Source organism: Sarcophilus harrisii, chromosome 3, assembly GCF_902635505.1.
Source record: "Sarcophilus harrisii chromosome 3, mSarHar1.11, whole genome shotgun sequence".
NCBI classification, from domain to species: Eukaryota; Metazoa; Chordata; class Mammalia; order Dasyuromorphia; family Dasyuridae; genus Sarcophilus; species Sarcophilus harrisii.
In genome coordinates, this window is record NC_045428.1 from 323,776,846 (window position 1) to 323,804,353 (window position 27,508).

The 27,508-nt window shown below is 33.1% G+C and overlaps 1 protein-coding gene across 1 annotated transcript in view; it reads right to left on the bottom strand.

The window, feature by feature from the left end:
* The window catches only part of CNTNAP5 (contactin associated protein family member 5), an 876,250-nt gene that overhangs the window by 434,637 nt on the left and 414,105 nt on the right, over window positions 1-27,508 (bottom strand). Inside the window, exon 8 of the mRNA XM_031959885.1 lies at window positions 1,236-1,500. Coding sequence (XP_031815745.1) covers window positions 1,236-1,500 — 265 coding nt within the window. The remainder of the gene's footprint in view (window positions 1-1,235; window positions 1,501-27,508) is intronic.

Sequence of the window (27,508 nt, forward strand, 5' to 3'; positions counted from 1 at the left end):
TCATTCAATAAAAAATAATAATTTTAAAAAGGAAATTTCACTTAATTGAGGTTTGTTTGATTAGTTGGATCATAGAAGTATTTGACATTGTTTCTCAATTCATTTCTTGATGAATAAATAAAGCCAGTTATTATTTACATTCTTCTACTAGAAAGATTAAGGCATAAAAAGTTAAAATAACTTAACCAAGGTCACATGGTCAGAAATGAAGTTTAAATTAAAAAAAAAGTAGGTCTCTTCACTCTTGGGTCAGTGTGCAGAGAAATGATACTATTTTCAGGGTCTTTAACTCCCTCTTCCATAATTTAAAAGAACACCATAAACATCATTTGAAGGAAGTACAATTCAAGGAGACATCCACATATCAGAAAAGAATAAGCCCTTCCTCCACCCTAAATCCTCACTAACTATGGAAGTAAACCCTGTGCCAATATTAATTTATATAGAGAAAAGATTTAACTAATAGAAGACTCAAATGAAGTTAACAAGAAATGAGGTAGGAAAGGTAGGGATAAGGTTAAAATTACATTTTTATGCTATTATGTTGTCATTTTTAGCAGAGTATTGAATATTCCTATGTCTAATAAATAATCCATAAAATGGGTATGGATATACAAAGTTAAAAAATGCTTATAAGAGAAGTCTGTCTCTCTGTCTGCCTGTCTCCATAATGGTAAATGACTGGGAGAAAAAATAATTCTAAATGGAAAAACAATTAGTTATTAAAAAAAAAACCCAAAGAGGAAAATATAAAATAGGAAAAAAAATTGGGGGGGGGGGTTGATCATGAATAATACTCTAGCAGCAAGTCATAATGAAATCTCATACTATGATTTGTTGATATTTAAGGCTAGCTTACTGTTTATCATCTTCATCATCACCATTTGCTTTACCTTTAATTCTAAAATTTTTTTACCTCTTCTCATGTGTTCTGTACCATCATATGCTACCATATCATGCAGTAAGATCCAGAGCATATTAGGCACACAATGATTAACTTTAAAGAAATAAAGGATCTGAACAATGCATGACTGATTGATTGGCTGCCATTGCCAAAAGCTAAAATTCTGATGAAAAAAAGCCCTGAAAGAAATAAAAGTAGCATAATGATTTGTCTCTGCAATGGGCAGCTCTCCCCTTAAAATAGTATCGGAACGCTTTGCCAAACATCCTAAGGTAAGTTCACTGACTAATAAACAAATTTGAATGGGGCATGAGAAGGATGAGATAGATACCTGTGGAGATTTCCATGGAGCGTTCTGTCATTTTCTGGATAACAAGCTTCAGCATCCCATCCTCTAGATAGAGCAGCAGGATTCCAGAATCCTCTGACAGTGTAGTTGACAGGAGCAGACCATCTCTGTTCCAAGTTCGAAACTGGAAACTCACCGAGAGCCCATCAATTTGGGGAGTGCCAGGCAGTAACAAATAACTGCTTTGGGAATTGACAAACGTGATGGGAACAATTTGTGGTTCTGAGCAGGAAAAAGTGACATTGCCCTGAAAAACAATAAAAAAGCAAACCCATAAAAGCCATTTTTTATTCTACAATCTGACAGCTGATATAAACAACCACCAGAAGCTGACCTTAATTTCAGGATCACTCCACATTCAGCTATGAGTTATTAAAAGAAAATATGTCAAGTAGACTCATAGGCACAAGCTAGGTGGTTGTAGGTTTCTGTTTTGTGGGTCACAATGCTATTTGACATCCTGGGACAGCTAAACTGGGGAGCCTGCGAGCTTTAAAATATTTTCTAAGGAACCAAAGAAAGACCATACTTTGTTGATAAAAATGGCCCAAAAAGAAATCAGCAGATGATATGCTAAATGAATATAGAGTGCTTAGATAATGATTAAATAACAGATCAGCATTATATTCATATTATTCATACATATGTATAAATATATAGTATACATATCCATGTGCATTTGATGCCAAATTTTAATCAGTTAATAGTCAATCAATAAATATTTATTAAACTTCTATTATTAGGCACTGTGCTGGGAATACAAATAAGAAATAAAATAGATCCTGGTCTCAAGGATTTTATAATCAAATTAGGAAAGACAACACACAAAATGAAGTCAAAAACAAAGGAGAAGAAAGGTATCTAGTGAGGGTACATGATAGAGAAATCAAGACAAATACAACTGGATAGAAAATTAAGAGATAGCACCCTCTTTGCATGGAAGGTCTTTACTTCACTCTCCAATCAGAGAGGTTCAAGGATCAAAGAGTACTAAAGAGGAGTGAATACTAAGGCTGATGTGACATGGAAGGTGATGAGATTCCTAGAAGTATGATGAGGAAGGTCAAAAGAAGTCAGTCAGTTGAAATTTATTCATAATTCACAGGTTTAGGACTAAAGAAATTTAGAAACAATCAAATTGTTTTTGTTTGTATGGCTTGCTTTGTTTTGTTTTAGGAATCTGAGTGCCAAACTTGTGTGAACAATATCAAACAAGTGGCAAGGACATAATTTGGAATTAATTTCTGTAATTCTAATAGATCATATCACATGATATGATCATATAGACAGAACAGTTTGTTGAATAAATAGTTTACTTTTCAAGAGTATAGTTGTATTAGGCAGAAAGTTACCATATCACAAGTCACCTATCACAGAAAGAATCAATAAATCTAGAATCAAAGGAAGAGTAGTAGAGCCAAGATCAAAATTTTCTCTGTCACATCATCAATATAACCATTATTATCCAACTCAATTACAGAAACACCAAACAAAATCAAATTTAAAAGCATTGTTAGGTACCATGATTTAGTAAAGTACAAAATAAAAATTCAATAATATCTGTCTTACTATCCTACTTCTGACACATTGTATATGAAAATATGGGCAAGTCACAACTTCTATGAGCCTCAGGTTCCTTATCTATAAAATAGTCATAATAATAATTTAGATGTTACTTACTTTAGGATTTTTATGAATCTCAAATTAAACTCCTATAAACTACTTTGCAAACAAAAATAACATAAATATCAATTATTATTGTGAATATTGTGTACTATGTACTTGAAGGTAATGCAAATCACATCTTCAAGTAGTTGACTTTTTTAAATATCTATGAAGTGTCTGGGAATTTTACTTCAATAAAATCTATACATAATCAATTAACAGTCTCAGTTTGGATCCTCTAAGAATGAACAATATAAATCAAATAGTATGGACAGGAGCACACATAATGGACACATGGGCAACTATGTGACCAATTGAATAAAGATCAAGATCTCTAGTCAGGAAATCTGAGTTCAAATCTGTGTTCAGATACCAACTTCCTGTGTGACATTGTTTTAAGTTTTTCCTGCTTCAGTTTCTTCACAGGTAAAATTAAAAGGTTGCAATCAATAGCTTCTAATGTTGCTTCCACTTTTAAATCTTATCCTATAAACCACACTAGAATCAAATGCAATTGTATGAAAAATACTCAGCAAATGAAAGATATCATAATTAGTTTATTTTTATAGGATTATCTATAGGACAACCTTATATAACTTGGTAAACAGGAGAATTATACAAAGATTTCATTGTTCTATGAAAGCAATGAATTCAGATAAACAAATATGCCAGTTTCAAATAAATGCCACTTTTTCCCACATTTTCATTAGGTACTAAATGCTAATCACCATAACAATACTTTGTGTTTACTCAAGTAAATTTAACACATTATTCACCCTAAAAGATAAAGGCATCCCTCAAGCAATAGAGTATACCTTTTAGCCAATACAAAAAAAAATAATAATAATAATAACTCTTGGGAGAAAACAATAGGACAAATATCCCCAAGCACTCCCAGAAACAAATAGTGTTTATGCAAAGGAAAACAAAGTGATCCACCATGTAAAAGCTCCTAAGCCTGAAATGGCAGATAAGGAAAATGAATTTCACTAAAATTAAATTTTCCCCAAAGGACACACTGAATTGTAGAGTAAGAAGGTAGTAGAACTCTCATAACTCAAAAAGGTTAGAATTTTTTTTTTCCTATTCATCCTTCCAATTCAGCTTTGAAGCTACAGTCAATAAAACTTTTATCTTAGGGAAAATGTGCATTTCTTCTGCTATATATTAACAAATTCCAACCCAGCTTTTTGGGTTACTGAACACAAATATTCTATCTCCCTTCTGGTGTTCTCATCAACCATGTCTAGTAACTTTTTTAAGTATCTGAAGTAAGTAAAATTCTCAAGAAAACTTATCACATAGAAAATTTAACCTAAAAATGAAAACAATGGACAGGGAAAAAAATATTCAATTCTTTTTTTGAGTTTAAGATACTTTTAAGTTTATAAGCTCCCCAAGAGAAGAAAGGCTATCTTGATCTTTGAATCTTTCTCAATACCCATTTAGCCTACTTAAAATCTTTCCTAGTACCCTACTAAGCCTATGAATACTTAAATAGGCCATAAATAAAATAAGTTGTTCTGAATAAAGTGAACTGAACTTCTTTAAGATCTGGATCTTTGCTAAATTTTCTAGCTAAGTGAATGAGAGAAAAGGGAGTAAATAGGAATGAATAAGAAGGTTGAAAAGGGAAAAGGTAAAGAGTAGACATTTTGAGAGAATCATGGAAGAAGAAAAATAAAATTAACAATCTAGAAAGCTATCCATCAAGATTGAAAACATTTTTCTTAAGAGACACATGCTTTCATTAGTGTAGGAAACATTCTGGGGCATCTACAAAAAGAGATGACTAAGCTCTTTTCTTGATAGTATGTGATGGAAGTCTTCCCAAAACTAAGGATGGCTGACTTTCTACTTTGCTCATCTGCCCTTTATAAATGACACAAATGCAGATCTGAAAGTATTTTCTCATTCTTTCACAATTCACTTTCTGGCAGTTTGGTATGGATTTGAACGAGTAGATCAATTTAGGTATAATTGTCATTTTTATTATTATTTTAGTTCAACCTAGCCAGGAACAATTGATAATTTTCTGTTAGTTTAGATTTGACTTAATTTGTTTAAAAAGTATTTTGTAATTGTGTTCATATAGTTCCTAGGTTTGTCTTGGCAGGTAGATACCGAAATATTTTATTTTTTCTACAATTATTTTGTAATGCTGGAGAAACTGAGGCAAGATAGAGATTAGAGAGTTTTTATTATTTTATTTGAGTTTCTAACAGGGAAAGATTGTCTGGGGGGGGTAGATCAGAATCCATTTGTCCCTCCAGGATTGGACTTTCGTCTCAAAGAATTCAGCATCGAATGTGACATTCCAATGATTTTTATGTGGTTCCAGAGATCAGAGGAGACAAAGGCAAAGGGTGGAGTCCAAACACTGGTGAGCACCAGAATTTCCAGGAAAGGACCATCAATTCTGATAAATTGGGAGTAAAGGTGGTATTCAGTTAGAGACAGGAAGTCTGGAGAGATAAAAGTGAGTGATGCCAATTAGGTATCTGAGATAGGACATCTGGAGTTTTATGACTCTTTTGGAGTGGCCAGATTTCCACAGCCCTAATTATCTCAGTCCTAATGAAAAGGAAAGGGGATTGCAACCAGGGGTATTGAGGCAGAACAATTCAAGGAACGGAGGCAGGATAATTTAGGGAAACTGAGGCAGAAAGGAAACTGTGACACAACAATTTTAAATATAATTTCTTTTTCTATCTCTTGCTGCTACACTTTTTTAGTAACATATAGAAATGCTGATGATTTATATCTTATTTCCTCTTTTTTTTAATCTGGGCAATTTATTTTTCTATAAATATTCATCAATTTCAGTTAGATTGTCAAATTTGGTGGCATACAGTTGGGCAAAATACTCCTATTTATTGCTTTAATTTCTTCTTCATTCATTTTTCAAAGTTCATGTTTTTCATTTTTGATCTTGGTAATTTTTTTTTCTCTTTCCTTTTTCTAATCACATTAACCAAAGGTTTATCTACTGTGTTGCACTCCCCCTCCCCCCATAAAATCAACTGTTAATTTTATTAATTAGTTCAATAGTTTTCTTCGATTTAATTGTATTAATCTGTCTTTTGATTTTCAAAATTTCTAATTAAGTATTTAATTTGGAGTTTTAAATTGTTCTTTTTCTAATTGTTTAGTTGCATGTCCAATCCAGTGATATCCTTTTTCTCAATTTTATTTATGTGATTATTTTGAGATATAAAATTTTCCCTAAGAACTGCTTTGGCTGCATCAGATAGGTTTTCATAAGTTGTCTCATTATTGTCATTCTCTTAGATGAAAATATCAAGTTTTTCCATGATTTCCACTCTTTCTTTAGGATTAGATTATTTAATTTCTAATTTTTTTAGACTATCTTTCCCTGGCTCTTTATTGAATATAACTTATTGCATCATGATTGGAAAAGGAAACATTTACTATTTCTATCTTTTTGCAATTGATTGTGAAGTTTTTGTGCCTTAATACTTGGTCAATTTTTCTGTAAGTGCCATGTGCTGCTGAGAAAAATAGTATATTCCTAACCCTCTTCAATTTTCTCTGGAGATCTATCATATCTATGTTTTCTAAGATTTATACTAACTTCTTTTGTTTTTCGTTTATTTTGTGCTTAGATTTATCTAATTCTAAGAGGGGGAGATTGAGGTCTTCTATTACTAGTTTTGCCATCTATTTGTATAACTGACAACTTCTCTAAGAATTTGAGAATTCTTACTTGGGGCATAAACATTTAATAGGGATATCACTTCATTGTCTATGGTATCTTTTAACAAGTTCTAGGGTTTTTTTCATCTCTTTTAATTAAATATATTTTCATTTTTGCTTTATCTGAGATCAAAATTACTATTCCTGCTTTTGTTGTTATTGTAGATCAGTTGCAACATAACAAATTCTGTTCCAGTCTTTTCCTCTTATTCTGTATGTATCTTTCTGTTCCAAATATGTTCCTTGTAAACAACATATTGCAGGATTCTGGTATTCTGCTATTTGTATCTATTTTATGAGAAATAACAGTTCTGTATTTCCTTCTGTATTTTCTCCTCTGTATATACTTCTCCTCTGCATATACTTCTTTCCTTTCTGTCCCTCCTTAGGAATGTTTTGTTTTCCAGACCACCTTGCCCTCAACCTTCAGTTTCCTTCTATCACCCTTTCTCTTTTTTCTTATCTCTTTCTCCTAATGTATCTGCCCTCCCTTCTGTCCAAACTGAGTATGTTATTCCTTTCTTGAACCAAAATTGATAAGATTAACCTTCAGACAATGCTCATCTCCCTCCTTTCTTTCCCTCTATTGTAATAGATCTTTGTGCCTCTTCATATGATCTAATTTGTCCCATTTTATGCCCCCTTTCCACTCCTCCAAGTACAATCCCTTTTCTAGCCCTTAATGTCTTTTTCTTTGATAACACATCAGTCATTTCAAACCCACACCTTCTGTCCTTCTATGTCCCTTCTCACTCACCCAATAAAAGAATACAACTCTCAAAAGTTATAAGCATTATTTTCCATCCAAAATAGTTTAATATTTAAATAAAGTTATTTTTTCCTTATTACCCTTCTATTCTTCTTTTGAGTCATGTATTTGAAGACCAAATTTTCTGTTTAATTCTGGTTGTTCCCCCCCCCCAATATAAATGATTGAAATTCCCTTACTTCATAGGAGATACATCTCCTCCCTTGAAAGATGATGCTCAGTCTTGCTAGGTAGTTGATTCTTGGTTCTAATCCCCCAGGTCCTTTATCTTCTGGAATATGGTATTCTCTATTCCAGGCCCTCTGATGCTGCCACACCTAAATTAATCCTAACTATAGCTTCTTAATATTTGCATTTTTCCCCCAGGCAATTTATAGTATTTCTTTCTTGAGATTATACTTCTGGAGTTTTACAATGTTTCTTGAGGTTTTTATTGTGGAATCTCTTTCTGGAAGTGAATGATAGATTTTTTTCAATGACTGGTTCCAGTGTATCAGGGCAGTTGCCCCTGATGATCTCTTAAAGAATGCTATTCAATTTCTATTTTTTTGGTCATGTTTTTTACGTAGAACAATAATATTAAAATTGTCTCTCCTGGATCTATTTCCCAGTCAGTATTTTTTCCATTGAGGTATTGTATATTTTTTTCCATTTTTAAAAAGTTCTTTTTAGTTGGTTTAATTGAGTTTTGATGTTTCATAGAATTATGTTTCCATTTGCCTGGTTCTAGTTTTTAATCTATGATTTTCTTTAGGTTTTGAATCTCTTTTTCATTTGATTAATTCTACTTTTCAAGATATTTTTTCTTCATTGCATTTGAACAGTTGAATTTTTTTAAGGAATTGTTATCCATTTCCAAGCTTTTGACTGTCTCTTGCATTCCTCTCATTCTCCTCCTCCCTCCCACCAGTTTTTCTTCTACCTCTCTTATTTGCCTTTTAAAATCTTTTGTGAGCACTTCCAAGAAGTATTTTTGGGCTTGAGACCAATTCATATCACCTTTTGAAATTTCCCTTGTGCCCTTTTTGTCCTTGGCATTTTCGGCATTTTGATCTTCCTTATCACTATAGTACCATTCTATGGTTAAATTCCTTTTTTTTGTTTCTTGCTCATTTTCTTTCTTTCCCCCCCCCCCCTTTTTTATGACTTTTATGATTGAGTTCTGTTCCTGGAGTACAAGGGGCACTGTCCCAAGGTTCTTGTGACACTCTAAACCTTGGCTTTGAACACAAGAGTCCCTTGTGTTTAGTTTCTTGTTCACAGCAGATCTGCTCTCTATCAACAGTCTGGTTTTCCAGGCTGGCAGTTTGCCTTCTGCCCTGGGACTGAAAGCTTCCTTACTGGTCTGCTCTGCTGCTAAACCATGACTAAAGGTCTCAGTCACTGATCTGTTGTGATTAAGAGCCTTTCATAGGCTTTCCCAATCTTCATTTTAGCCAGGCCTTTCACCTTAGTTAAACTGACTTTCTTTAAGTCCTTCCAATCTATCTTGAGCTAGAGAGTGGTTTCATTCAATCAGATTCTGTTCAGTTTTTGTGGGTTTTGTGGTTCACTGTCAATGGTTTTCAAGGGAAACTAGAAAAACTTCAGCAGTTTAATGGCTTCACTCTTCCATCTTGGCTGCACTCTCAGAACTCCCCACATTAATATGTTTTAAAGAAAACTAAGAATTATTAAAGACAAAAGTCCAATTACTCTTATAGACTGCCTTTCAATGAAACATAGTTGCATAGCATGGTGTTATTATTCTTTATTTCTTAGAAAGAAAAACACTATCTACCTGTACATTAGGAAACTCAGAGAACTGACCAAACTTTGGGGTTGTAGAGAAAATTGTGATGTGTAATTTGAGGATTGTAAGAAATGATGGAAATTAAAAGAAAAAAAGTGGAAAGGAGAAGAAAATTTCCATTTTCATCATTTTTAAACTTAGAAGTTCAAATGAATTGAAGGTTACTTCTTATCTAAAACAAATTTGTTTCTTAAATTGTGGGCCACAGACCCTCACGGGTCACATAATTGAATGTGGGGATTGCAAAATTATGATTTATTATCCATAAATATTTGATTAGTGTAGTATTCTCTTATTTTACATATGATGGTTCTCTCTGGGAGCAGGTTTCTTGGGGAGGTTTTCTGGAGGCAACCTTAGTTTCAGTTCAAAGTAATAATCACCTCAAATGCAGCCAGCTGATAAACTCCAAACGTTTATTTCTTATCTCTTTCCAAGCCTGGTTAGCTTTCTTAGAGGCCTCTCTCTCTCTTTGGTTCTAAGATCTCTTGCAACTTTGTCCTTTGCTTCTGCCTCTGCTTTCTTCAGCCTCCAGCCAGCACAAAGGTGGAAGATGGAATGATTCTGACTTCACCTCTGAGAGTGGGTTTGTGGGCTTCCTCCCAGAGTGCATCTTGGCCTTGGGAGCTTCTTGCTTATATGAGCTCTCTAAATGTGTGAACACAAGCATTGTTTCTCTCAGTTCCACTTAGTACCTTGTTTCAAGTTCTGGCCCATAACATCTCCTTGTAAGATCAGATCAATCATACTGAATCATGCTAAATTAGATAACTGACTTATCACTTTGTAAGGATTCTAACAGATTAGTATACCAGAGTTGCATAAAAAGTTCTTGTTTGAAAAAGGAGTCATAATTGGAAAAAATTTAAGAAGCTCTGATCTAAAATATTTCTATTAGACATATAGAACTGGACTATTTGGTTCTTAGTGGGAATAGGGAACCTGGATGAAATTATTTCATTTCTTGGTTCACAAACATTTGGCAAGAATTCTGGAGTACTTTGCTCAAAAATGCTGTGCTCATTTAACATTGTGGAAGTAGAAGGAATGAGGCAAGAATATAAGCACAGTAAAGGAAATTACAAAGAAGAGTAAAAATTCCAAAGGCTTCTTGTATAGAATCCAGGGTCAAAAACTCTTCTTCAGGTATACAAGAAGTTTCAAAATTAGAAGAGTGATGAGGCATAAAAATGCTCTTGATCTTCTTTCATTCTGCTATTATGATACCAGTTTCTTTGAAGTCTCCCAAGGGAATAATAGTCACTAGCAAATAAGTACTGTGCAATAGTGGACCTTCATCAATGTATTATTTCTATTTTACCATCAAATCCTGGAAAGTTCAAAGATTGTACAAGGAAATCAATATTGAATTATGCCTATATTTTTGAAGTTGGAAATTCTTTACCCACATTTTAAATAAATTTTAAGGCAGCATCTCACAAAATTTCTACTCCTCCCCCAAACCCCAATGTATGTAACCCCCAAACAGAAAAAAATAGTATTACATAAAAATGGGTGAGGATATGTAAATCAAGGATAGATTCAATTTTTAATCTGAAATGACAGTATATGAACATAATGTCCAGAAATACTATTAATATGACAAAAAGGAACTTTTCTATCTGAAGAAAATAGATAGCTATACTTCTCTCTCAGAATCAATACAACCTGTGATGATTTATTATTCATCTCTGTCTCAACTCTTTTTCTTTCTTTTTTTTTTTAATAGCCTTTTATTTACAGGTTATATGTATGGGTAACTTTACAGCATTAACAATTGCCAAACCTCTTGTTCCAATTTTTCACCTCTTACCCCCCACCCCCACCCCCAAATGGCAAGATGACCAGTAGATGTTAAATATATTAAAATATAAATTAGATACACAATAAGTATACATGACCAAACTGTTATTTTGCTGTACAAAAAGAATCAGACTCTGAAATATTGTACAATTAGCTTGTGAAGGAAATCAAAAATGCAGGTGGGCATGAATATAGGGATTGGGAATTCAATGTAATGGTTTTTAGTCATCACCCAGAGTTCTTTCTCTGGGCGTAGCTGGTTCAGTTCATTACTGCTCCATTGGAAATGATTTGGTTGATCTCCTTGCTGAGGATGGCCAGGTCCATCAGAACTGGTCATCATATAGTATTGTTGAAGTATATAATGATCTCCTGGTCCTGCTCATTTCACTCAGCATCAGTTCGTGTAAGTCTCTCCAGTCCTTTCTGAAATCATCCTGTTGGTCATTTCTTACAGAACAATAATATTCCATAATATTCATATACCACAATTTATTCAGCCATTCTCCAACTGATGGGCATCCACTCAGTTTCCAGTTTCTAGCCACTACAAAAAGGGCTGCCACAAACATTCGTGCACATACAGGTCCCTTTCCCTCCTTTAAGATCTCTTTGGGATATAAGCCCAGTAGAAACACTGCTGGATCAAAGGGTATGCATAGTTTGATAACTTTTTGAGCATAGTTCCAAACTGCTCTCCAGAATGGTTGGATTAGTTCACAACTCCACCAACAATGCATCAATGTCCCATCAACTCTTTTTCTTTTTGTTAAAGAAAAGGGACATTTTAACTGAAATCTTTCAAAAACTAGAAAATGCAGAAATAGGTTCAATGACAGGTTTTCTTAACTTTGGGCTTGAAAATATGACTATTTATATGTATATACATATGCACACACACCACACACACACATACACACACACACACATATACACACACAGGGTATACATTTCTATGTTCTTATATATGTGCGTAAATGTGCATATATACATGATTGAATACATATAATATATGTGTATATGTACCTATCCACATATCTATATCCATCTAGGATCCTTTTGCAACATTCCCTGAAAATCTAGTCTCTATTTCCATACCTGCAACATTTCTTGAGACAATATTTTAGTAATGGAAAACACCAATTGATGCATAATTTTGCTATAACCACTAGAGTGGCTATCTAAAAAACAGAACTGCCAGAAAATTGCATTATTTTTAACATTGAAAAAATGTGCTTGGTCTCTTTTGTCTTTTTCTTTTTATTCTGTTTTCATAGAAATATTGTTAAACAATATCTTGTATTGTTCTGATTCCAAATCTTTGCTGAATGATTCTTACTTTCTATTCTATTCCAAAATATGCTTCCTATGCCTTCACTCTTCCTGTTTAACTCTTGCTGATCCTTTAGCACCTTTTTCATTCAGCCTCCCTTGTAAAACTTTCCCTGACTAACTCTGCCTATACAGATAATTCCCTCTTCTGAATGACTGAGGTCTATACTATTTATAGCACATTATTTTCTACCCCCTATTACTAACTAAAATGTCATGTGTCTATTCTTCACCTACTGAAATAGTTTGTCTTCTCCATTAGGAAAAATGCCATATTTACTCGATTCTCCAACAACATAATTATTTATACATAGTATGAAGGTTCTCAGGGAAAAAAATACCTAGTAGTTAAGTGGAATGCATTTTCAACCAAACAATATTTAAGATGAGGAAAAATAGAATGTTGTAAAAAAAAATGAGCTACTTGGTAGAGATGAGGTGAGTTCTTGAATATAAAAAAGAATTTTATGCATCTGCTTCTATAGGAAAATAATTTTCAAGACTAATAGTTATTTAAAACCAAGGGCTAATATGGGACTTTTGATAAAGTCAGGAAGACTTGGCTTCAACTGCTGCCTCTCACTTATATGAGGAAAGTGACTTATGTGACTATACTTCTCAATGTCCTCATGCTGTTCTTTAAGACTTGTATTTGCAGATCTATGTAGGGAGAAGGAATTTCTTTACACAATTCCATTTGAAAAAAAATATTTAAGGTTACTTATATTTCAATTTGTTGGAGAACAGTATTAAAGGGGCCAAGATCTTCAGCTTATACTTCGTGAGTGCCAACCAGCTGTGAATATATCATTGAATAGAAACTACATCCTAAATGAAGACTGACTCAAAAGATATCTCCCTAATTACGTAACCACTGGGCAAAAGACTATATATAACAGTGCAGATTACCAACACTACTGAAAAAACACCTTATAAGAGTTAATACTTAAGACAGGTCAGTCAGTCAACAAGCATTTTTTAAAAAGAAAAGCAAAGCAACAACAACCAAAAAAAAAAAAAAACCCTTAAAACAAATAAAAAACCCATCACTCCACATGCATACATATGATGATGGCAGCTTTTAAGGAGCTCACAATATAATGGGGAGACAAAAAGAAAACAGCTACATATAAAAATATGTAAATAGGATGAAATGAAATTAACAGAAGAAAGGCACTAGAAGCTTTCTTAGAGAATATAGGATTTTTGTTTTTCAGTTAATGCTTTTCTTTTCATGACCCATATGGGGTTTTGTTGGCAAAGATACTACAGTGCTTTGCCATTTCCTTTTCCAACTCATTTTACATATGAGGAAACTGAGACAGTCATTGTTAGGTGACTTGTCCAAAGTCACAAAACTAGTAAGTATCTGAGGCTGGACTTGAACTCAGATCTTTCCATCTCCAGGTCAAATGGTCTATCTACTATACTATCTAACTGCTTTTTCTTACATGGTAGAGTTCACATATTAAAAGATAACTTGCAGCAATCACATAATTCCAAAGAAGTACTGTGGACTGATTCATAGATAGGATTCATAATTGTTTTTATGGTATACTCCCTAATAAGATGATTCCTAATTAAGATAATTTTATTATTATATTTAACTAAATCAAGTTAGTCATATCATTACATTAACTGGGCCAGAAATATTTACATTAGTTAGGTTAAAATATTTTTAAACAAAAAATTTTGTTCAGCTTTTGCTCTATGACCTCACTGGGTCATAATGAACTGGATGTGAGAATGCATTTAAGGCAAGTGAAAGCAGGAAAGAGAATAAACATTTATGTAGTACCCACTATGTGCCAGACACTGTACTAACTGTTTTATAAATATTAATTCATTTGTGTGACAACTGCGCTAGCACCCAGGATATCCCAGAATCAGCCAGAGTCAGGATAAAAGCAAAAGTCCCTAGTCTTTATTCTTGGTCTTTAGATGCAGGATTGAACAGGATGAAAGCAGAATCTCCACTACAGCCTTCTTCCCGGTCTACCGCCAAGAGTGACTCTGGCCAGTCTTACTCCACCCCCTAGTCCCTCCTATAATCCTCTGTATACACCAATCATTGAGCCAGCACAGGACAGTGGGAAGAACCATTGTCCAAGCATATGCCCATAGAGTATTGTCCAATCAGTAGTTAGCCTCAAGTGCTCAGCCGTCCTGACCTCAGTGCATCGACTCAATAGTTTCAACCCTCTACACATTTGAAAGAATAATATCATTTATAGAAATTGTTCAACCTCATTATGACCTGTTCCAAAATTTGGTAAGAATACAGTTTTCATTATTTCAAATTTGGAAATCAAAAATTCCCCAATTTCTATTTGGGGAAACAGAATATCTAAAATAGCATATGATTTATTTTGTATTTTCCATGTTCAAGTATTGTGCTAACACTAGAAAGGGGTACTAAGATAGAATTAAATTTTTCTTTTTCTTTAAGGATGTTACAGTTTACTCTGTTGATGTGATTTACCTCATTATCCAATTGGATCTATTTCCTTTTGACACAAAGCTTCAAAATAAAAAAGAGAGAACAAAGAAATGCATTCCTACTTAATCTATTATTATAACAGGCTATAGTCTCTTATTTTTCTTTTTTGTGAATTCTTATTCTCCAGTCAACCTCACAAGCAAGTAGATTGATTGTCTGGAATTTTGGAAGGAAACTCAATTCAGATTCAAGAGAATTGGATTTGCATTCTTCTTCTCACCTTTACTTGTTAAGTGACAAAGGGCAAGCCAAATCCTAATAGAGTGCTAGTTTAATAAAATCTATAACAAGCCCCAGCGATTTTTGGGAAGACCATTGTAAATCTTAAAGCCCTACATAAATATGAGTTATTACTGTAGAATAGAAAACATCATGATCTTAAGGGACATTAGGCAAGTTCTATTTTTTCTGAACTATCAGACATTTGAAATTCCAAAATTGAGACTTTATTCCTTTGGGTCTTACACTTTCTTCAGCCTGCAACCAATAAAAAAAAAAAAAAAAAATGAATTATCCTGTGTAGAGATCCAGAACTCTGGAGAAGTATACTTGAAACAAGGTGTTAACTCAGTGGAACTGATGAGATGTTGGTTCTCTAGTTCACATATATACTTAGTACTTAGTATGGTGATGTAATGGTTCTCTAGTTCACATATATTCAGTATATTGTAATGATGTAATTATAATAGGATATTTAAACTGGGGGCAAAGTTAGAGTCAGAGGGAGACTGTTGAGACTGGCAAACTGGCAGACTTGGAGGAGATTGGGTCAGACTGAGACTGGGTCAGACTATGACAGACACAGAGTGTGTAAGAGATAATAAAGACTTTGGACTCTATTCTTGTCCATTCTCTTGGTGTCTATCCTGCTGAGACCAAAGCCCTTCCGGAGGACCTCCAGAAAGCTAGCCCAAACATTACAATCCTGGAATGTGTTAAAATGATAAAGTAATATGTTAATTATCAATTAACAACTTAATTAAATTAAATTAATTAATTAAATGGTAGAGAGTCTCTACAAAAGATTTTGGTGCATGTGATTTCCTACAATCACTGTACATGTTAAATTGCTTTAAAGAACCTCAGCAAATTCCTCATATAGCATCCCTATTTATTTTCTATAATAAGTACATAAGTACATTCATGGTATTTTTTTTTGTTGTTGTTGTTGTTGTTTGTTTGTTTATGACAATCAAAAGCTCTGCCAAGGAGATATGACCAATTGCCCATGAAATGAATTATTTGCATGACCTTTGGGCATACTATCAAATCAGCTATTACAACACCCCTATGTGAAATTCTTATCTAAGGACTAAAATATTGATGTCCTACTGGAGAAATTTAATAATGATGATTTTGGCATTAATGCTTTAAATGAAATGAAAAGCTACAAGAAAGATGAAGTTAAATGGAAGAATGGCTCAAAGGTATTCCTTAGACAAATAAAATGACTGGTAAAGTTAGTTTTTTTATGTCATATTTATTGAATATCTAGTATATATAAGGTGGGTCGGTCCTGGTGATAGAAAGATAAGACATGAGACATTTCTTGCCTTCAAATAGCTTATAATCTAGTAGGATACTGTAGTTATCTATATACATTCAAGCTTTGATAGGAGAGGGAAAGAAGTATTCATGAAATCATTATTGCATTGTACTGGATTCTATCAGCTATCACAATTAATAGTCTGTTAAAATTCATTTAGCTTCTAAACTGTCAAGAATACTTGGAAGAAGAAATTATTTCTAATGTAGATTTTAAATTTATGATAATATAAATATAACAACTAGAGAACAATCACCAAAATTCATTTTAAAAATGAAGGAAATATCTTTGAAGCTATTCTATTTCCACTTTACCTTGAGAAAATGATTTGCTGAGTAAATTTTCCCCTTACGTATTCAAATATTTTTACTTTAAATGTTAAGCCAAGAACTTGGAACCAGAATATGATATGAAAAGTGCCATCAGCTATTAAATCTCATTAAAACTAGATAAATATTATGATAAAGCTTAACTACCCACCTGTTTTCTCTTTAAGAAATGCCTTTTTGTTGTTTTTGTTGTGGTGGGAGTTATTTGTTATAAGGAACAATGACACTTGGGGAAAAAAATAAATATGTCCTTTCAAGACTCTGTCCTACTCTTCTTTTGAAGGATGCTTTTCTTATTACTAATTTTATTTGTAGTTAAAGAATCACTAATGTTCTAGGAAGGCAGAAAAAGTAAAGCAATTATCAAGCTTCTGCTTGAAAGATGAGATAGCTTAGTAGATTGACCTTAGAGATGAGAGGCCTGCTGCTCAGCTATGTCATTAGGGAGGCAAGAACTTTCACTAAGAGTTGTCCTAGAATGCTTTTAGGAAGTGTTTCAGTTACAGAACTGGTTCGGGGACATGGGTCTTTTCACAAGATAAACAATTAATGCTCAACAAATTCTTACTAACTTATTGACCCAGATCATAGAGACTATGTTTTGCTATAGCTGTAAACCTAAAACCTGATTCAAAATCGTCAACATGAAACTGAAGTAGAAAATCATAAGTGAAAATTCAAGAGTTAAGTTCTATGCAGATACAACACAGCATCATGGAAAATTAAGTCACAGGACACAAAAGATCTGAATTGTAGTGCTAAATCATTTTTCCTAATTTGATTAATAGAAAATAATAACAGGTATTTTATGTAATGACTATTTTTACTTGAAACAGAAAAGCTCAAACTCAGTCAAGGTAGGATCCTGGATATGTTCATTTCAAGACATCATCTTTACATAGTAGAAGTCATGTGCCTTTCACAGGTAACTAGATTAAGTTAAACTGCTTATTTTGTTTACCCTATCAGATAATCTCTTTGTCTTCTCTAAACTAAGAAGTTAATGAAAATTTTCATTTAGTCTATATTATTCCTCCCCCCTCCCCCATTTATCCTGTACATAGCTTACTTTGTATGTATTTGTTGGTATGTTGTCTCCCTCACTGGATTGTAAACTCGTTGGGGCTAGGGATTGCCTCTTGCCTCTTTGTGTATGTCTTAGGCATTTAACAGCCCTGTGAACTTGACCAAGTAACAATCTTTTAGCTTCAGTTTCTTCTAAAGATAACAATACCTATCTATCAAGATTGTTGAAGATTACATGGCATAAAATAGTTAAATGTTTTATTAATAGATAATAAAAATTATTTATTATTTTGTTACTGTCATTGAATATGGTGAAGCTGAATTGTGACAGTTTTAAAAAATAGAGCAGAGGAGTTCATATTGATATAGTTCTTTAAAAATTATAAAAGACTTCCCTCACAAAAACTCTGTGAATACATATGAGGCAACCAAGGATCACTGAACTTAATTGATCCACCTAGTGTGGAGGACCTTGAGCATGGCAGAGTAGGACTCAAATGAACATCTTTAGATATGTCTTAAAATGGGATTATAGGAAACTAAAGGTTACTTGGTTGTAGCTGGAGAGGAGAAAGTCAAATTTAAGAAAAAATATTCTGGCAGTAGTAAGGATGAATTTGGAAAGAAACAACTCTGAAGGCAGGAGGGATAAGATTAAAGTTGTCATATGATCCTAATTCAGGCATTACTCAACAAGAACTAAACTTAATTAGAAACTTAATCTCTATTAACTGTCTATTTTATATCCCCATCAACATAGACATTGACCAAATAGAGAAAATATGTTGAGAAATGTAGAGATCCTTTGCTTTTGTAATTAACATATAACAAGAAGACTCTTTCTGAATTACTAACTTGGGATTGTTTATTTTGAGATGTACTTTTGTTTCTCAAGAAGGTGACTAAGCCTTATATCTTACCATATTCACAAGAAAGTCATTCAGAATCATAGAAAAATCTCATTGGGGTCCTTAATTTGGTAAGAGTTGAGGGTATGGAGGCATTACTATCAATGCAATAGTTGTCTATACATCATTTCATTTTCCTGGCCCTCAGTGTCCTTCAGAATAAAGTGAGGGTTATAATGTCTGCCTCCTGCCTACCAGACACAGATGTTTCAGGAATGGATCAGCTAATAAGACCACTACTCCATATGTTATCTTACTGCCCTTCATAAAATTAGCACAATGATTTGTGGAATAATGTATCTGATTATTTCTTGGGGAAAAAATGTGTACTGAAGCAGGGGATTTATCAAAGCTAATATTGTGTGTGTGCGTGTGAGAGAGAGAGAGAGAGAGAGAGAGAGAGAGAAGAGAAGAGAAGAGAAGAGAAGAGAAGAGAAGAGAAGAGAAGAGAAGAGAAGAGAAGAGAAGAGAAGAGAAGAGAAGAGAAGAGAAGAGAAGAGAGGAGAGGAGAGAAGGGAAAAAGAAGAGAAGGAGACAGAGACAGAAAGAGAAACAGAGTGTGGCAGAGAGACAGAAAGAGAAAGAGGGAGTATCCAGCTCATTACTTAGCCTTTTTGCATAGGAGAAAAACCATAAAATTGATTTGTATTTTTTTTTTCCTGGATTTCTTTCTCTTTTTAAAAATCTGATTTTAAAAAGTTCAATTTTTTTCCCTAATGACTTCAAATAACTACTCAATAGCTGGTTGTTTTAGAATTCATAATGATAGTTGAAATTTGATGCATTTCCATATTGGACAAGAAAGTGAATATTTTCTATAATGTTTATGAAACATTTCCCCTCAGTTATAAAATTTCTTATATAGCACTAATTTGGTGTAATTTGAGTAGGGAAGCTACTGGAATAAAGTAAGTAATTTAGAAACAGATTTTTCTGGAATATGTAGGTGGTTCAGACTGCATTTGAACAAAATGGACAAGATGGGTCAGATGGAAATTTCAGAGAATAAGCATTGAGGAGGGGGAGTGGGGAATATCTGTTATTTTGTTCTTTAAAGCATTTCTACAAAGGCAAAAATAATTTATCAGAAAGAATGCTCACAAGGATAAAACATATCCCTGACATAAATTTAAGAGATTTAGAGCCTCACTATACAATGAAAGGTTTTCTGTAATAAATCTAGATGAATCTCTAAGTCATTGACCAAGACATAAGACAAAGGTGATATTTATACATGTGGGTATATAATTTCCAGGGTTCAGACTATGGTAAACAGAAGATGGCAGTTTAAATTTTATTTTTATATATACACATACACACACACATATATATGTATATATGTGTATATACACATATATGTGTATGTGTGTTTTAAAAAACTATGAACATCAGACAAGATCTGTCATTATTCTCTATCATTATCATCATCATCATATTAGTTCGATTAAATTTACTCAGAGATATAATAAAGATCTTATGTTCTTTGCATTTAGGAACACACATCTTTAAATAATTTCAAATCAATTCAATAAGTTTTATACAATTTTATACAATATACAATGTCTGATAACGCATATTATGAAGGGGGAAATGATGCTTTCTTTACTTTCAGAGTTTGCATTCCAAGATGCTCCACTTTAAAGTCAATCATCCCCTTATAGAAACTAAGTGTGAGACAGTTGCCATAATTTCTCCTGCCAGAAATGAAGATGGGTGGCAGCACTGAAATTTCTATATTGCTTAAGAACACATTTTCTTTTAATCAACTTGAATCATTCACTTTAGCAATTCAGACTTAGGTCTCAATGCATGAGCTAAGTTATTATTGAAAGTGTTTTTTGTTTGTTTGTTTTTTGTTTTGTTTTGTTTTTGTGTGTGCATATGTGTGTGTGTTTTTGGTGAGGCAATTGGGATTAAGTGACTTGCCCATGGTCACACAGATAGGAAATGTTGTGTCTGAGGTCATATTTGAACTCAGGTCTTCCTGACTTCAGGGCTGGGGTTATATCCACTGCACCACCTAGCTGCCCTGAAAGGGTTTTTTCCTTAGAATGATGGTGTTTTTTTCAATATTGATAGCCAAGGCATTATTTTATAAGGAAGCCAAGTAAAACCTAGAGAATAAAAAATACACAATTAATAATTAAAACATTGTGTTAGTAAGAGGTGGAGAACTCAAATCTTATTAGTCCAATTAATATTGTTGTTATTGTTATTGTTTTTAAATAAAATCATAAGAAAAAAGGATGCCATATAACCCATGGTTTCATCTTTTTAATGGAAATATACATTATGGTATACAGACACATACACACATGTTTATGCTTATTTAATTGTGTGTAACAGGTCATTGATGCAGAGGCATCTAGTCAGATACTTATATCTTTATACACTCATAAAGTAATATAAATATTTGTCTATATGCTTTATATACTTAGAAAGATCTAAATATGTGTTTTTATCAAGCTCTATTTATCTATCAATTTTTATCTAAAACTCTTTGTCCAAAAATCTTATAATATATTGAAACATTACCAATATCCAGATATTCATGTTGTTCTGTACCTTATCTTGAAAACAAATTTACAAAATGGGGTAAGTGGAGGGAGTGCATCAAGAACTTAATGGAACCCATCAATTAGTGTAGGAGTCCTTTAGAAAGCTTGAAATCAATCATTTTGGGAAGCAAAAGTGGGCAATAAACATTTTAAATTAACAACATAATAATGCATGCTTGAAGTATTATACCCATTCTCATATAGGTCATTTGTTTTCCAGTTGTTTATTATACAAAGATATATTGGCATAGAGTACTTGAAAAGAAATAGTGAGATTTTTTTTTTTGATGTCTGTTTTAAACTGTTAGCTTTCCTACATTTCAGGGTTTAGAAGATCATCTTATAGTTAAATTAAGCCATAAGGACTAAATTGAATTATCCCAATAGAATAGTAGCTAAGTCTTAAAGGAGATGAGCAGATCTCACAAGAAAAGAAAAACAAATAACAATGGGGATACCTACTGATCTCAGAATGCAAAATAAATAAATAAATAAATAAAACAGCTATGTTTGATGATAAAATCTCGTTTGAGGTTTACATAGCTTTCATAAATTGTGAACACTTGATGCACATTCGGGGACTGAAGAAATAATTTCTGAAATCCACTCAAACCACCTGGACTTGCTGAGCACATGTTCATTTGGTACACATAGAAAACACTTGAAAATTACAGAACTGCCATTTCCTTTCAGGTGGCTTAGTTTTCATCATAGATATTTTCATACAAAGCTGCATTTGAAGCTGACATAGCACCTTTGGAAAAAACTAAGATTACCTGGGAAAGAGGGGGAGGAATGTGGTTTCTACTTTAAGCAATTAATAATGAAAGCAATTTCTGTAGACATAAGAGTTCCAGAAGAAAATGACAATATTTTTAATGATTTGAGTCTTTACTTAAATAATGTGATGATAGCAATTTGGGGGGTAAATGATGTTGTGAGTTATGAAAGTTAAGATCTAAGTTTTTGTTTGTTTTGTTTTTTACTATCATATCAAAGCAAAATATATAGATTTATATTTTCAGGTGCATTAGGGCTAAATGGATTCAATATGCCTCATATTATGAATATTATCAATTAAGGCCTGAGGGATAAAATATTTCAAAAGAACTTTAAACAAAATGATTTGTACTTCAGGGCTTGGAAGAGTTCAAAATGTGGTTTGAAGTATTGGTCTGGCTATCATTGTGAAAAGATGGCAAAAAAAGTTCTCCAATATTCACTCTCCCATTTTTTATTTCTGCTTTTGCTTCTTTTTTTTCTTCTACTTCATTGTACATATTTAATATACTTTGCTGTTAAATATATTTCATAATATCCAAATGTGGTGGCTTGCAGTATGAATGTTGCCATAGGAATCTTAGATATTTATAGTTCATTCACATACACACAGATTTCAAGAATGTACACAGCAGAAGTGAAATACATTTTCTCAACCTTTATATATCCTACTGTCTTTGCCAACTATTAGGAAAACATTAGGGAAAGGATCATGTTTTAAAATGTTATGTGCTGATCACATTAAAGAATGATAAACTAGGGATAACATAGGTAATATTCCAACTGTAAGATTCACCATCACTAGTTTAAGCTAAATGACACTGAAAGTTTTTGTGTTATTTCTTGGGAATAGTTTTAATGATCATCTTAATTTATGAGATGCCTATCTGCAATATTACATGATAAAGCCCAAATCTGGACACAAAGTTGAGCAAAATTCGAAATTGGACATTAATGAGCAAATTATATGAGGTAGGTTAAAGATGGAATATCTTCCTTCAGTGACTTTAAGAGACCAAATACAATTATCACATTCTACTTAACTTACTTTGAAAATATTCCCCTTATAGCTATGTTTTTGATAGTACAAACTTGACAAGCATTACTCAGTTATCTTTTCACTCTGTAATTTTGCCTGGAGTCTTCTCACTTTGTAATAAACCTTCACCATGATGGTTCTCTGTTCCCCATGGCTACTTGCTTTGTGGACCTCAATTTTGGGGATAAATCAGACCTTTCATGGTTCATTCCTTTCCTACTTGCATTCATGACTCTCCATTTTTTTGCTCCATGCTTCCACATGACTATTCTTTGTTTCTTTCTCTTTTTAGTGACTTTTTGTATTGCCTTCCCTCCATTAGAATTCAATCTCCTTAAGGGCAGGAACTGTTTTTCTTTCTGTCTACATTTGTATCCCTAGTGCTTAGAACCTTGCCAGGAACATAGTAAGCATGTAATAAATATATCTTCCTAATGTTTGAGTCCTATTCTACCTATTGGTGAAATGTAGATAACATTTCATCTACAACCTCATAAAATTGTGAGAACCAAGTAAAATTGTGGATTTGTTAATTATGGAATAATCTTTAATAATTAGCTAATAATAGCTAGATAATACTAATATTGATAATATATTTATATTTTGCTAAGACATTTGCATCTTCTGCTATATTCTCACCTTAATAGGCACTTGATTAATATGAGTAATAACTCTAACACATTTTAATGTACTTATGATACATATAATTATTCATTCACCTGTAAGCATCCAGTATTAGCTTCTCCATGACATTTTATAAGTGGTTGGTGGTAAGCATGTTCTTGATAACCTATATAATTGCTGTATTTTATATCAAAACTCATAAGTATACATTATCATCACTAATAATCGTAGCAACTCATGATCATAAAAGAGAAGCTAGGTGGCTCAATGAAGAGAACACTGGGTCTGAAATCAGGAAGACCTGCATTAAAATCCAGTTATAGACAGTTACTAACTATGTGACTGGGTAAAATATTTAATTCTGTTTGCTTGCCTCTCTATAAAATGAGTTAGAGAAGAAAATGAAAAACCACTCCATATCTTTGCTAAGAAAACTCCAAATAAATTTATGGCAATTTTGACGCAACTAAAATGTCTGAACAACAAAATGACTTTTAATAACCAAGAAAAAATTATCACAATTTTTTTTAATGTCATAGACTCTTTGCAAGTCTTTATTAGAATACACTGAATTATAATAGCAAATAAGGTTAGTGAAAAATTTTTTTTCCAACAAAGTTCACGTAGTCCATGGAAAACCTTAGAGGCCCTGTGGCTCCCAAGAACCCCCTCATTTACGCCACCATGAAATTTACTCAACATACCATCAATAGTTATAATACAGTGATATGTAAAAATTAAGTGGCTGAAAAAAGTAATGGAAGTGAAATAAAAATAGTATTATTCATAGCAAATTAGTTGCTCTATTTCAGGCACTGTGGATACAATTTTAAAACATCAGTCCCTATCTTTTGGAAAATTATATTTGATTGAGGTCTGTGGAGATGAGAGATAAAAAATATATACTGACATACTTGTCATTCCTTGTATATAATACTGCATCTCCCAACCCTGAACCTTTTCATTGGCTTTGTCTCATGCACGAAATGATATATTTCCCCACCTCTATTTCCTAGCTTCCCTGGCTTTGTCAAGACTCAGCTCAAGACCCATTTTTTGCATAAGTCCCTTCCCAATCTCCCTCCTCCATTCCTGCCCCCACAAAATCCAGTGATTCTCTTCTGAGATTTTCTCCTTTTTTTCCTGTATGGGATGGGAGGTAGAGGTAGGTAGATGAGTACATACATTCATATGGAGATAGATAGATGGATACACACTCAGATCTCTCTCTCTCTCTCTCTCACACACACACACACACACATATGCTTGCATATTTTCTCTCTCATTAGAATGTTAGATTTTGAGATGGAGCCACGAAGGCAGAGAGAGGCCAAGAAGTTGCCTGAGCTCTCCTGAGTTTTTCTTAGAAACAATGTTAAATCAAAGCTCTAAATAGATTCTGGAGCAATAGAACTCATAAAAAGGCCGAATGGAACAATTTCTCAGCTTAAGATAACTTAGAAGAATTTCAAGAAACATATTTCTAACTGGGTAAAAAGGAAACTGAAATTGGCACAGAGAGTATCCAGACAAGGCAGAGGGAGGCTCTGATCAGTACAGCAGCAACTAGAGCTCCTCAATCTAGGTTCTACTGTCTGGTGGCAAAGCAGGCCAGATGTAGGCCTCTAATTCTAGCAAGAAAGCAAATGGCAAGGCCAGAAACATGCAGAGTGAGCAAGCAGCAAACTTCTGAGACCTCAGCATGGAAAGCCAAAGATCAGGCCCCTGGCACCCAGCACACAAAGCTTGGGAAAGTACCAGTTGTTGACCAGGAGCAGAGGTCAACTTTTAAAAAGAGCAAGAAACCAAAAAAACCCTGACCATAGAAAGTTACGATAACAGGAAATATCAAAACGCAAATTCTGAAGAAGACAACAATGACAAGAGTCTACATGTGAAGCCTCAAAAGGGAATATGAACTGGTCTCAAACCTAAAAACTCCTATTGGAAAAGTTCAACATGGATTTTGAAAATCAAGTAAAAGAGATAGAAGGAAAAATATACATATAAAAAAGAAATGAGAATTATGCAGGCAAATTATGGTAATAGAATTAACAGTTTGGAAAAGCAAACAAAAATTGATTAAAGAAAATAATTCCTTATAAAATAGAATTGAACAAATAGGGGTTGGAATGGACTGGAGAGGAGTGAGAAAAAGCATTCCTTTGCAAGTAAAATTGGCCAAATGGAAAAGGAAGTACAAAAGCTAATAGAAAAAAAAATAATTCCTTAAAAATCAGAACTAATAATTTTATGAGACATCAAGAATCAGTCAAACAAATCAAAAGAATGAAAAAAAAATAGAAAGAAATGTAAAATACTCCATTGGAAAAACAACTGACCTAGGAAATAGATCCAGAAGAGAGAATTTAAGAATTATTGGACTATTTGAAAGCCATGATTTAAAAGAAAAATTAAAAGATCCTGGACAGCATCTTTCTAGGAACAAGGGAACAAGTTTCAAGGGAAACTTAAATAAGGGATCAGACAGTAAAATAGTTAGTAAAAGATTCCACCAATAACCTTCTAAAAGAAATCCTAAAATGAAAATTCCAAGGAATATTGTAGCCAAATTCCAGTTGCATCAAGTCAAAAAGAAAATACTGCAAGCAGCCAGGGGAAAAAAAAAAAAAAAAAACATTTTAAATATCAAGAAGTTACAGTTAAGATTACATAAGACTTAGCATAAGACTTCTATATTAAGGGACTGGAGGGTTTGGAATGTGATATTCTGGAAGGCAAAGGACAATCAATTACAACCAAGAAACAACTAACCCGAAAAACTGAGCATGATCCTTCAGTGGGATAGAAGGTTATACAATGAAATAGAAGACTTTCAAATTTTTTCTGATGAAAGGACCAGAGATGAATAGAAATCTGCTTTTTAAACACAAGACTCAAGAGAAGTATAAAAAGGCAAAAAAAAAAAAAAAGAAGAAGAAGAAAAAACATGTTATTTAGCAAAATCATACTGTTCTGTTCATATCCCTCCCTACATGAGAAGATATTTTTAACTCTTGAGAACTATATATCTATTAGAACCCTTAGAGAGCATACATAGACAAAGAATATAGATATAAGTAGACTTTCATGTGACAATATATTAAAAAGGGGGGGGTGATATAAAAGTATTGAGAGAAGATGAAAGGGGGAGGCAGAATAGAGTAAATAATAACAAATAAACTAGAGCAAATGACCTATTACAGTAAAGGGAATGAAGTGAGAGGTTGAGCATTTTTTGAATTTGATGCTCATCAGATTTGGTTCAAAGAGACAATAATATACATATGCAGTTGGGTTTTGAAATTTATTTTATGGGGCAGCTAGATGAAGCAGTGGATAGAGCACCAGCCCTGAAGTCAGGAGGACCTGAATTCAAATTTGACTCAGACACTTAACACTTCCTAGCTGTGTGATCCTGGGCAAGTCATTTAATCCCAATTGCCTCAGCAGAAAGCAAAAAAAAAAAAAAAAAAAAAAAAAAAAAAAAAAAAAAAAAAAAAACAAAACAAAACAAAACAAAACAAAACAAAACAAAAAAAACCTAGAAGAAGAAGAAAGCAAAAAAAATAAAAAAAGAAAGAAAGAAAAGAAATTCATCTTACCTTATAGGAAAAGAGAAAGGGAAAGGGGAAAAAAGAAAGAGAAGTAATAGAATAGAAGGCAGATTGAGGGATATAGTAGAAACAAAACACTGCTAAGAAAACACAGGGTGAAAGGAGAGAGAAAAAGTGTAAATGGGGGAAACAGAATAGAGGGAAATATACATTTCATAATCATAACTGAATTTAAATGGGATTGACTCTTATAAAATATCAATGAATAACAGAGTGGATTGATGTGGTTTTCTCTTTCTTTTTTTATAAG